Source organism: Tauraco erythrolophus, chromosome Z (assembly GCF_009769465.1).
Source record: "Tauraco erythrolophus isolate bTauEry1 chromosome Z, bTauEry1.pri, whole genome shotgun sequence".
Classification (NCBI taxonomy): domain Eukaryota; kingdom Metazoa; phylum Chordata; class Aves; order Musophagiformes; family Musophagidae; genus Tauraco; species Tauraco erythrolophus.
The window spans coordinates 28,988,732-29,000,399 of NC_141496.1; the positions used below are offsets into that span (position 1 = coordinate 28,988,732).

Below are 11,668 nucleotides of genomic sequence, written 5' to 3' on the forward strand. Positions count from 1 at the left end.
GAAATGTGAGGTCGTTAATTATTGAGGGAGGCGCTTCTCATTAAAGCGAACAATGTTACAATGCAGCACTGAGGAGCGGGAATGTGAATAATAATATCAGATATTTCAGCACTACTGTCTGGAAATACACCAAAAAAAAAAAAAGAAAAAAAGAAGAAAAACGCCGCGCGAATAAGCCAGGCAACCAAAAGTTACGTTCGGTAAACGTCGGGAGCGTTGCTAAGTGTAAAAAGCAATTACGGTGCTCTGCATACAGCAGCCCCCTTAGCTGGATGGATGCTCAATAAATACATAAATAAAATATCAAATTACAAACCTTATCAGCCATTTACGCCAAGCCACCCTGCTGACTTTAGCAGTTTAACCTCATTTTATCGCGTTTCTCGCTACAGATATAATTATTCTGATAAAAGAAGGTTCTGTTCCTAAATCAGAGCAGAATTGGTTAAATACACTTGTTTATATTACAGCCTCATTCAATCAGGGCTTGAGTTTAGCCGGGAGGGGAGGGGGAGAGCTCTGGGGGTTGGAAAGTTCTCTACCCTTTTTTACCAGGGTCACAGCGCTGGAGAATTAGGGTTATATTGCTCCCAAACTCGGCACGCCCTGCTCCCGCGGCCCTTGCTCGGGCCGACCGGCCAGCGCGGGCGGGGGGCAGAGGGGAGGGGAGAGCCGGCCCCCGGCCGGGACCCCGGGATCGGGCCCGCTGGGTGCCGCCTGGCAGGGAAGGGACGGAAAAGGAAAAAAAAAAAAAAAAAAAAAAAAGAAAAGAAAAGGAGGGTGCGGGGGGAGAAGATCTCCCGGTGCCTAGCCCCTTGGCAGGCGCTCCTGTACGAAATTCAATCTCTATTTTTTATGAGAAGTAAACTGTCTAAATAAATTTTATTAGGGGCGACCAATATATTTTCTGGTAGTTCCCTTTGTTCCAGTTCTACGTGTGTGTAACAATCTAAAACCTATTTATTGAGGAAAAATCACTGGATCCGTCATAGAAAATCCTTTTACTTTGCTCTGAAGTGATTTCTGAAGACACTCTTGTCACTCTGAAAATTTTGGGCCATTGTGCTAAAGCCTTTCCTTGTTAGGAACTTCAGTTCCTATGATCATGTGGGGAATACCGTAAATTATAACAGGGAACGGACTTGACTGGCAGTTTTCTGGCTACACTGGGAAAAGGGAAAGATGACGGGGAATAAAATCCTTGTAAATACATCTCTGACGCTGCCCAGGTGAATTCAGGCACTTGACAAAACAGGAGTGCGCGGAAGCGGTGTGATTAGGGTATTTTACATATACCCCATTGCCGTTTTCTTTCTGACACGCTTAAGTGTCAGCCCTGCCCGCTCTTTTCTCTCCCACAGACTTCCTTCTCTGATTCCCCCCCTTCCCTTAAGACGATTGCGCTCTGAAGTCTTGGAAGAAATGATTTAGTTTGTTTATACTGCTATAAAAATCAAGAGCAATAGAAAAGTCATAAAATGAAGCGCGCTATCAATCACACCGCAACATTGTTATTCAGCAGTTACTAACAGAGATTGATAATCCTTTGATTTCATCCCATTGTTATTACTCTGATGTGCCTTCGCATTAACTATTACACACTTATTTATCGACCTGAAACACAGAACAACACGGAACGGACGCACACGCGCGCCGTGCGGCCCTGCCCGCCGCACGCTCGGCGGGAGCCGGCGGCGGGCACCTGCAGCGCCCGGGCGTCTCGGCCGGTGGCTGCCGCTAAAACTGAACCCCGGACGCCCCCGGCCGAACCCTGGCCGCCCGCGTAACTCCGGCCCCGGGCCAGGCCGGACCCGCCGCGGCCGCGAAAGGCTGCGCGCTCCGGCGCTCCCACCGGCCCCCGGCCCGCCTCCCCGCCGGCGCCTCCGCGGGCTCGGCTCCGCGGGTCTCGGCGTCGGGCAGCGGGCCGGGGGGGGCGGCTCCCGGGAATTTTCAGCGCCGGGGCTTCCCGTCCTGCTCTGGAGCGGCACGCAGTCAATAATTTTCAAAGGAAAAAAAGCAAAACAAATGAGCCATCTCCGCCGTCCCCCATCCAACCGGGGAAAAAAAAAAAAGAAAAAGAAATATCCCGAAACTCCCACCCCACCTCCACCTCTTTCTTCCTCTCTCTCTCTCTGTCTCTCCAGCTAAATTGTGGGCCGGCTCTGGGTCTCTCTCCCTGCTCTTAGCGGCCTTTCCCGGGCACCCAGGTCCGTTGCAAGGGCCCGACGTCTCGAAAGCTGAATTGAATCAATGTAGCCTGAGCAGGGAGGAGGGGGGGGGGGGGGGAAAAAGGCAGCAAAACTGCCCTAGAGATCGGTCGGCCGGTTCCTTTGTCTCCTTGTTCAGCCGCTGCCGAAACCCCTGCACATCTGAGCGGCAAACAAAACCACTCTTGCCTCTCTTCGCATGCAGTATTTACAGTGTTTTGTGTAAGTCAATTGGATGGTGGGGAAAAAAAAAAAAAGCCATTGGCTCTGTATTATTTAACACAGACTTCACTGGGCTCCCTTTTTGGTGGAAGCTTTATTTGCACTAAATGAATAATCTTAATTGCATCACTTTTGAATTAAAAATCAATGTTAATCAAGTTGGAAGTAGTAAATATCAGTTTTCATTGTGCCCGGGTAGAGGGTATTTTTCTTGTTTTGCAAATAAAAATACAAGTCAAATAACTTTAAAAGGGCATTATGTTCTGCTACAAATACAATTGAAACGGATTGTTTAGGAGCGGATCAGAAATGGTACAGAATTTTGCACTTAATTTCCTCAGTTATCATTTACAATAAGAACCTCTTGGCTTGACAGCCAAGTCTAAACAGTAGTAAATTAGTACAAATTTATACTGATTTTACTCTAATAATCGTAATAAAAGCTTATAGATTTGGCACTAATTACATAAATGCCTAATGATCTTGAAAATTACTCTGGTTAGAAATATATTACTAATCTAAACTTTGTTGTTGGCTGGCTTTGAAAAATCAGAACATTAGAAATGGTTCGCTTCACTTGTGCAAAGCACTTTAAATTGTTCAAGTAGTTTAACATATTCAAGAGGAAAATAAAAAGCATTTAACTTTATTTACTGCTTTAAATTGAGTTTGTAGGCGAGCCGAACTCGGAAACTTTACCCGAAAATATAGGGCTTACGGGCTGTGTTACATGCCGGCTAGGGAGGCAGCGCTCCCCAGGCGGCCGGGACGCGCGGCCCTTGGCTCCCTGTACCGGAGCTGCGGTGTGCTTCTGCACCGGGGCCGGGGCGGGGGGGCAGGGGGGGGTGTGGAGGGGCAGGGAAACCTGTGCGGCCCGGGAACTCGCGGAAGTTCCTCTTTCCTCGCCGCCCCGCAGCCGTCGGGGCCCGGCGGCGGCGGCAGGTGGGAGAGAGCCGGGCCGCGGTCTTCGCCGCCGCTCCTGACCTCGGTCCCCGGGGCGGCCGGCGAGCGGGGCCAGCGCTGCCCGCCCCCGCTCCGCTCCGCGCCGCGCAGCCGCCCCTGCTCACCCACTCACATCCCCCCGGTGGGCGCTGGGCTTGCGAGCCACCCCCGGGAGCCTGACCGGGTCGGGTCCGAGGGTGCGCTCCGAGCAGGCATTAAAAACAATAAAAGAAGAAAAAACAGTAAATCGGAGGTGACTGGGAGCGGGAGGAAGGCGGCAAACGTGCGCTTAGAAGAGAAGGGGAGAGGGGAAGGAGGGCGGCGAAGGCGAGCGGAGCAGAGGAAGGGAGCGGCAGCGCGGTGCGGGCCGGGCCGGGGCGGCGGGAGGCCGGGGCGGCGGCGGGCGGGCGGCGGGCGGGCGGAGCGGGGCGCTCCGGGCGCTGACATTTGCAGGCTGCCCTCCTGATTGGTCCCCGCGCCGAGCTGCTCACGGGTTCATTGAAGTGTTAAGCACCTCCCCGTCTCTCTAAAGGACATTATAATGCAAGAGACCCCCTTTTTAACCACACACCGAATTTTCTTTCATTTAGGGGATCTATATATATATATCTATCTTATATCTTATATCTTATATCTATTTTAAATAACTTAAGGCCGCTAAAATTTGGGGGGGAACAGCCTTCACCCTGGAGCGGTGCGCGATGCTGTCTCACGCCGACCTCCTGGACGCCCGTCTCGGTGAGTTTCCCCCGGCACCCCCCCGCCCCGCGGCGGCTGCACCGGCGGCGGCGGCGAGCGGGGAGGAAGCCGGGGCAGGAAATTGACAATTTGTTCCTTATTTTACCTTAATGCGATCTAAATGGGCTAATTCCTTTAAAAGTAATTGTACTGTATTAAAGTTTAATTTGATTTAACATCAAAAAAAAAAAAAAAAAGAAGGAAAGAGGGAGACCTACGGAGTATGTAGATCTACAACGAGTTGTGGATCATTTAATTTCTCTCTCCCCTGTTTTTATATCCATACCTACACATTATTACTATGATGATGATGATGATGATGATTACTGTTATTATTTTAGGACAGATGAGCTCGATGATATTTACAGAGGAGTTCTGGGTGGCCTTTTCCTGCTCGCCTGCTCGCTTTCCTCTCTCCTTCCTTCCCTTTAAAAAAAAAAAAAAAGAGAGAAATATCTGTATCTACTTATTTGTGGCTTCATGCGTTTGTTTAGAGGAGCGAAGGGAGGAGAGGGGAAAGATCGGACAGGGTGACCGAGGTCCCCGCACATCTGTCGGGGAGGTAAAAAGCTCCCGGCAGCAGGGCGGCCGAAGTGTTGTTTCTTTCTCTCCGTCTCTTTCTTTCGCCAGCCTCGGTGGAAAAAACAAGCAGAACCCGGCAAAACTTGCCCTCCCCCCCCTTCCCCTCCCCTGGTCTCGCAAGGGGAGGCCCGGCAGGGAGCTGGTTATTTAAGCAGGAAGAGGAGCTGCTCGGTGTAAAGTTTTCTCTCTCCCGCCCTGGTTGCGCCGGGCAGGGGGCTCTGCGCGCCGCGGAGCCGAGCCGGGCTGCGGGGCTGGCGGGCGGCCGGGGGGCTGCGGGGGCGGCGGGGAGGAAGGCGGTGGCGGTGGCTGGATGCCTCTCGCCGGCTCGGTGCGCTGGCGTGCGGTACTGATGGATACACGCTCGGCTGCAGGGGAGTGACCGCGGCTCCTTTGCTTCCGCAGGGATGAAAGATGCGGCCGAGCTGCTGGGACACCGGGAGGCGGTGAAGTGTCGGCTGGGTGTAGGGGGCTCGGATCCGGGGGGACACCCGGGAGACATGGCTCCGAACTCGGACACGGTGGAAGGGACCACCCTGCTGCCGGGGGAGGACATCACCACGGTGGGCTCCAACCCCAGCTCCTTAGCCGTCAGCGCCAAAGACCCCGATAAGCAGCAAGGCCAGCAGGGCGGCCAGAACCCCAGCCAAGCTGGGCAGCAGCAGGGGCAGCAGAAGCAGAAGCGGCACCGCACCCGCTTCACGCCGGCGCAGCTGAACGAGCTGGAGAGGAGCTTCGCCAAGACCCACTACCCGGACATCTTCATGCGGGAAGAGCTGGCCTTGCGCATCGGTCTCACCGAATCCCGGGTGCAGGTATGAGCAGCCGCCCCCGCGCAGTGTCCGCGCCCGCCGGCCCCCTTTCCCGGGCGCACCGACGGCGGCACGGCCGGCCGGCGGCGAAGTCAGGCACAACGGGGCCGGGGGGGTGGGTGCCCCATAACCTCGGCCCGGCGACGGCGGAGGAAACTGACCCCTGAACGCAACAGTTTGGTCAGACACCCTCCGCCTCGCTTTCCGCAAAGCTGTGTCCCCTCAGTGTGTCCCCTTGTCCCCTACCCGCCTGCAGCGCGATGGTCCCGAGCGGGGCGCGGGCGGAGCTTCCCCCCCGCCCCACGGCCCAGCCCGGGGCAGGCAGGAGCCCGGGGAAGCGCAGCCCGACACGGGCGAGTCTCACCCCTCGCAATAGCTCCGCGCCGAGAGGCGAGCCCAGATCCCTGGGGAATCTCCCCCGTCCCCCGGCGCGGGGCCCGGCGGCTGCCGGGGGCGCGGGGCCGCTGTCCAGGGTGCTGCCGGCGGTGCGGTGCTGCCCCGCGCCGCCGGGACGGGGCGTCCGGCGGGCTCCGCCGCCGGGAGGGTCGGGGTGGGGAGCGGGGGAAGGCACACGGGCTCCTGAAAAGGCACTTCGGTAAAAGGCAGTTGTATTTGGACTCGGAGTTTCCCCGTACGGGCTTTCATAATGCCTGTGGACTGCAGGGGTGGCGGGTAACTTCAACATCTAGGGTGTACTTTGTTCTCGAAAGTACATATATATATATATACATACAGGCACATAGACATATATACATATGCACACAGGCACGTAAGAAACGATTTAGGCAAACAAATGTAAACGAAATTTGGAAGAGGGGGGGTGCATCCAACCACTAGACTGCTCAGATGCGGCATTTATGTGCAGAATGGTATTTTAGCGACTTTCTGGGAGAGTCCCTCCCGAGGAACTAAAGCCTGCACAATGGAAGCACTTTGGAGATGTGCGTTCCCGCTCAGCCCAGAGCACCGGGAAGACGGCCGCACTTGACCGCAGCCGGTGTTCAAAATCCCTCTCGGCAAGCCTAGGTTCCTCAGCTAAATAAAGACACGTCAAAAAACCCCTCTAAATTAACGTTTTTATGAACGGAAACCGACTCCGTTCTCGAATGTGACAGAAAAGGCACGTCTGCTTTTAAAAAAGTAAAACAATTTTACTCGGCCTATACAGGAATATAATTAGTTTAAATTAAGAAAGAAATTAGATTCACAAATAAAATATAATTGGACAACTGACTCTATGAAAAAAGAAAACGAGGTCTATTAAACTTTATTGGGTTTCCCAAAGGTTAATGATACCAATTTCAATATTAGGAGTGTGGTAAATGAAGTAAAATATAAAATATAAAATGGAAATAGTTATTTTCTAACAGCACATCAAAGAAATTCGTAGGAAGAAAGACAAAGTGTTTTAATGGCCTTGGCATAATCTTAAACCAATGCTAATAGCTCAAGACTGCTGATAAAAACAGTTTAATAGAGTGGCAATTTAAATATTTTTTACAATAATGTTCTGTAGTTTAAAAAGTAATCAGATCAACATAACCTTCTTAATTAACACTTCAAAATGATTAACATTATGTAATCTAAGGCAAAATAATTTATTTAATGTATTTACTTCACAATCCGATGTATCACTGCTCCTTGACCAAATTTAAATTAAATAGTAATTGGTTTATGTTCTTATACGAGTACTTTTCAGTTTTCTTTACAGTTAACAGATTGTCTACACATTCCTTGCCGTATGTGGGCTCCACACTGATTAAGGAATGCTCCAAATAGTTAATTTATAGCGTCTGTATATGTTTTTAAGGGGTTTAGATGCTGGGATAAATCACCACTTTCCTCATTTTAGATCTGTATTTAATGTATATGATACATTTAAATAATTATTAAAGCGGCTGGTGCTTAAACGGGAGTCCAATTCCACGTCTGATATTGCTCTGCTTTTCAGGCTGCTGTAATAAAACCATTCTTTTTATAGCATGCCATTATTAGAAACCAATTTCAGAATTATTTATAACCTGGAATGGCTTATTAAGCAGCAATGCGAGAATCATGCAAATTACGCGATCAAATGCAATATAATAAGCATAATCATTAGTCTCTAGCACGGATTAATTAACTTTCAATATTTTATTTACATAAAAACCAAATCAGTGAAATAACTTCTGCACAGTCAGGCTTGCCTTTCAATATTTTATACGAACAAAAATAATGTGCTGTAATTCCATTGACTGTGTCCCCCACAATGGTCCCGTCACCTGCCACATCTTAATAGGGGACAAGCTGAGAGTATTTTCTAGTTTTCTAATGGAATGAGAAATTGCATTTTCTTCCTCTCCCAGCACTATTAAAGTGTAATGAATTCGGCCCAGAGTTCACGGCTGGCTGATCGAAATGAACCTGAGATCTGAGCTTTAATACAGCTCTCCAGATTTCCTACAAAATCTTCACATTAATCATTCGCTGGATTCCAATGAGATCTTCATAAAGCTTCGGCTCCTGAAAAAAAAAAAAAAAAAAAAAAAAGAAAAACAAAAGTGATACTGTCTCCCCTTCTCTCTTTCTAACCCATTTATAGCTGGGGAATTAAATGGGCTATATATTTTAAAATACATTTACAGTATGTCTATATTACTGTAACAGCAGACATCATCAAGGTAGATTTTTAGATTCCAACCTCCATTAGATTCTCACTGTTGTATTAATAATTTTCAGGGGCTAGCTGCATTTTAAAAGGAGTCCAAAGTTGCCAAACGCTCGCGCTTAATATATTTCTAGAGTTGCCATGTGTGCATTTTCAAAATCTCCCCCAGGTTTTCCCTGCGTTTCAATCTGTCATGCACTAGTTTTCAACTGGAAACGTTCACATTTCAGAAGCATATGCAGCATAGCTATGAGCTGAGGCGATCAGACCTGATGGAGATTCTTTACAACACCAGTTAACCATGAAACATAAAAAGATTTTGTAGCCGCAATTTAACTATTAACCCTAAAACATAATTGAATGCGATTTTTCGATTATTCATCTAACATTTAGCTCCCCAACGGCTGTTCACTCCCGCTAACGGGCGCCCGTGTTTCTCAGCCTGGGTATGTAGCATAAAACCACGGACTCCCGCAGCTCCGGGCACTGCGCTGCTCTGGATTTCAACCGGACCCGGTTTTTCCCCCTTGTCAACGATCCCCGCGCTCTCGGCAGCGGGGCAGCGGGACCCACCAAGTCATCCCTGCCTGCATCACAAGCACCCACTTGCTAAAGCACCTTTGCTTTTGTTAAAAAAAAAAAAAAAAAAAAAAAAAAGGAAACCGAATGCGGGCGGTTCGGCGGAAGCGATTCTCGCCCCGGGACCCGGGAGCCGCCCCGCTCCGGTGGCGCTTCCACCAAAGGGCAAGAGCCGTGGACCGGCCATTTATTTTTGTCGTTGGCGTTACTGTTGTTTTCTTTTTCGGGGAGGGAGGCAAGGGTCCTCTCCTGGAGCCTGCCCCTGAGGGAGGGAGGCCGCAGGGAGCTCCGTTCCGGGGCGGACACATCCATCTGTTTCGTTATCAAAACTTCCAGCGGTTTCGTTAACCGGTGGCGAGGACACGCGTGGGGCGGCGGGTGTGAAGTGTGGCCGCGGAAAAGACAACGGCCGCGGGGGAGAGTCTCGGGGAAGGGGGAGGTGGGAGGGCGGCAGGAGACGGGGCGGAGGCCGGGGCGGAGGTGGGGATCCCGTTCCTCCGAGCCGCGCCCCGGCCGCACGGCAGGCTGGCCGTGGCTAACGGTGCATGTCGCTGCCCGCCGCCCGCAGGTCTGGTTCCAGAACCGTCGGGCCAAGTGGAAGAAGCGCAAGAAGACCACCAACGTCTTCCGCGCCCCGGGCACGCTGCTGCCGACGCCGGGGCTGCCGCAGTTCCCCTCGGCAGCCGCCGCCGCCGCCGCCGCCATGGGCGACAGCCTCTGCTCCTTCCACGCCAACGACACCCGCTGGGCCGCCGCCGCCATGCCGGGCGTGTCGCAGCTGCCGCTGCCGCCGGCGCTGGGCCGGCAGCAGGCCATGGCCCAGTCCCTCTCCCAGTGCAGCCTGGCGGCCGGGCCGCCGCCCAACTCCATGGGCCTTTCCAACAGCCTGGCTGGCTCCAACGGCGCCGGGCTGCAGTCGCACCTCTACCAGCCCGCTTTCCCCGGCATGGTGCCCGCCTCCCTGCCCGGGCCCAGCAACGTGACGGGCTCGCCCCAGCTCTGCAGCTCCCCGGACAGCAGCGACGTGTGGCGGGGAACCAGCATCGCCTCCCTCCGCCGCAAAGCACTAGAGCACACAGTCTCCATGAGCTTCACCTAATGGCCGACGCCTCGCCCCGCGCTAACGCCGCCGCCGCCGTCTCGCCCCGCGTCCCCGCCTCGCCCGCCCGCCCCGGCCCGCCCCGGCCCCCCGCCTTCCCCCACCTGATTTACCAGGGAGTCGACTCAGGATCTGAAATCAGACGCCAACGGACTGGTTTGTGGGCCAAGAAACAACCCCCCCACCCCCTCCGCCCCTGCGCATCCCCCGCGTATCCCCCTCCGCCCCCCGCGGCGCGGAGCGGCGCGGCCCGGCCCGGCCCGCCCGGCGGCTGCCTTTCCCCGGCGGCGGGAGGGCTCGGGGGCACCCCGAGCCCGGCCCTGCCTCCTTCCCTCGCCACGACCCGGCGCTCCCGTCGGCCGCCCGGCTGGCTTTGCAAAGAAATCCGCTTTGGTTTTGTTTTCTTGATTTTTATGCTTTATTTAAGAGCAGCGATCTGCCGCCGGCCCCCTCCGTTGAGAGGGCGCCGTCGGGGGGCGGCCGGGCGGCTTCGCGGAGCGGTACGGAGACCCCAGAGAGAATCAAATCAATTTTGATAAAGCCTTTAAAAGCGAGAGAGATGGGGAAAAAGAAAAAAAAAAGTTTCTTTTTGTAAAAGTAAAACAAACGGGGGAAAAAAAAAGGCGGGGGAAAAAAAAAAGCAAGAGCACTTCCCTTTTTCGGATCTTTGATTTCGTGACAGTTGAGTTGACGATCCGCCCTACCTTTATTTACGCATTTATTTACGTTCCTGCTGCTATTGTCCCTCCTGCATCTTCCGCTGCCGCCGGCGGAGGCGCCGCCGCGGCCCCCGCTCCGCCCGGCCCGGCCCGGCCCCGCGGCCCGCCCGCCTGCATGTGCCGGTCACCCCGCCGCAGGGCAGGGCCGCTGGAGGAATGAACAAACGATGTGAAATAGGATGTTTTGTGTAGATAAAGCATTCTTGTTACATACTGGTCGATTCGTGATATGTTTTAACTTATTGTCTGTGCTTATTTATTGCATTTTGGGTTTCTTAATGAATGTTTGAGCTAATATAAAGCATATTAATTGACTTTTCCGGACACGTTTATATCAAGTTAATGTAAATGGATAAATATAATCATTTTCAGTATGTGATATGAAGAATTATGCGTTTTGATGTTGCGTGTGAGATATGAGAGGTGTCTTGAACCGCAGGCAAAAAAAAAAAAAAAAAAAAGACGGGACTTCCTTCTTCGGGATTCACCAAGTCCTTAGTCACAAGTTTGGGGATAGTTTGCTTGCTTGAATCTTGCATTGAAGCCTTTCATTTATCACAATTTTAATACTTCATGACTAATAAACTTTTGTTAATCTTTCTGTGTGATTTGCCTTTAAATTGTCAGACACGGGACGTTCCGCGGCGCAGAGGCGAAGAACGCGGTGAAGCGGGGCGGCGGGCGGCCGCGGCGGGCCGGGCCGGGCCGGGGCGGGGCGGGGCGGAGCGGGGGCACCTGCCTCGGGGCCGGTGCGGGGCCGGGGGCAGGGAGCCGGGGTTCGAGCGGGAACGGGGAAGGGGGCTTGGCTGCAGACCTTTTTGCCGGTGCTGGAACGAGTGTGGGGCTGCTGGCGGGGCGAATCCCGCGGAAGAGACAACGCTCGGTCGACTCCCGTGCAAACTTTGACACGGGGGAAATAAAAAGTGCGGGACTGTGGCAACCATTGTATAGCCCGGTTTGAGTTTATCTTCTTCTTCCTCCCTTCTGCTCCTTTTTTTTTTTTTTTTTTTAATGCAATGCACTGAGATCTCTTCTCCTTGTACATCAATTACACACCTCTTAATTACACACCTGAGAGTGCCCGGCTCCGCAGGCACCCGCAGAAGGGTCCTTGCCTGCTCCAA

General features: G+C 52.7%; 1 protein-coding gene across 1 annotated transcript; it reads left to right on the forward strand.

Moving 5' to 3' along the window:
* Positions 1 to 4,072: 4,072 nt before the first annotated feature.
* OTP (orthopedia homeobox) lies at positions 4,073 to 9,825 on the forward strand. The gene is made up of 3 exons (XM_086629945.1): positions 4,073 to 4,109; positions 5,094 to 5,503; positions 9,295 to 9,825. The coding sequence occupies exons 1-3, from the start codon at positions 4,073 to 4,075 to the stop codon at positions 9,823 to 9,825; spliced, it is 978 nt and encodes a 325-aa protein (XP_086486071.1).
* The last annotated feature ends 1,843 nt before the right edge of the window (positions 9,826 to 11,668 follow it).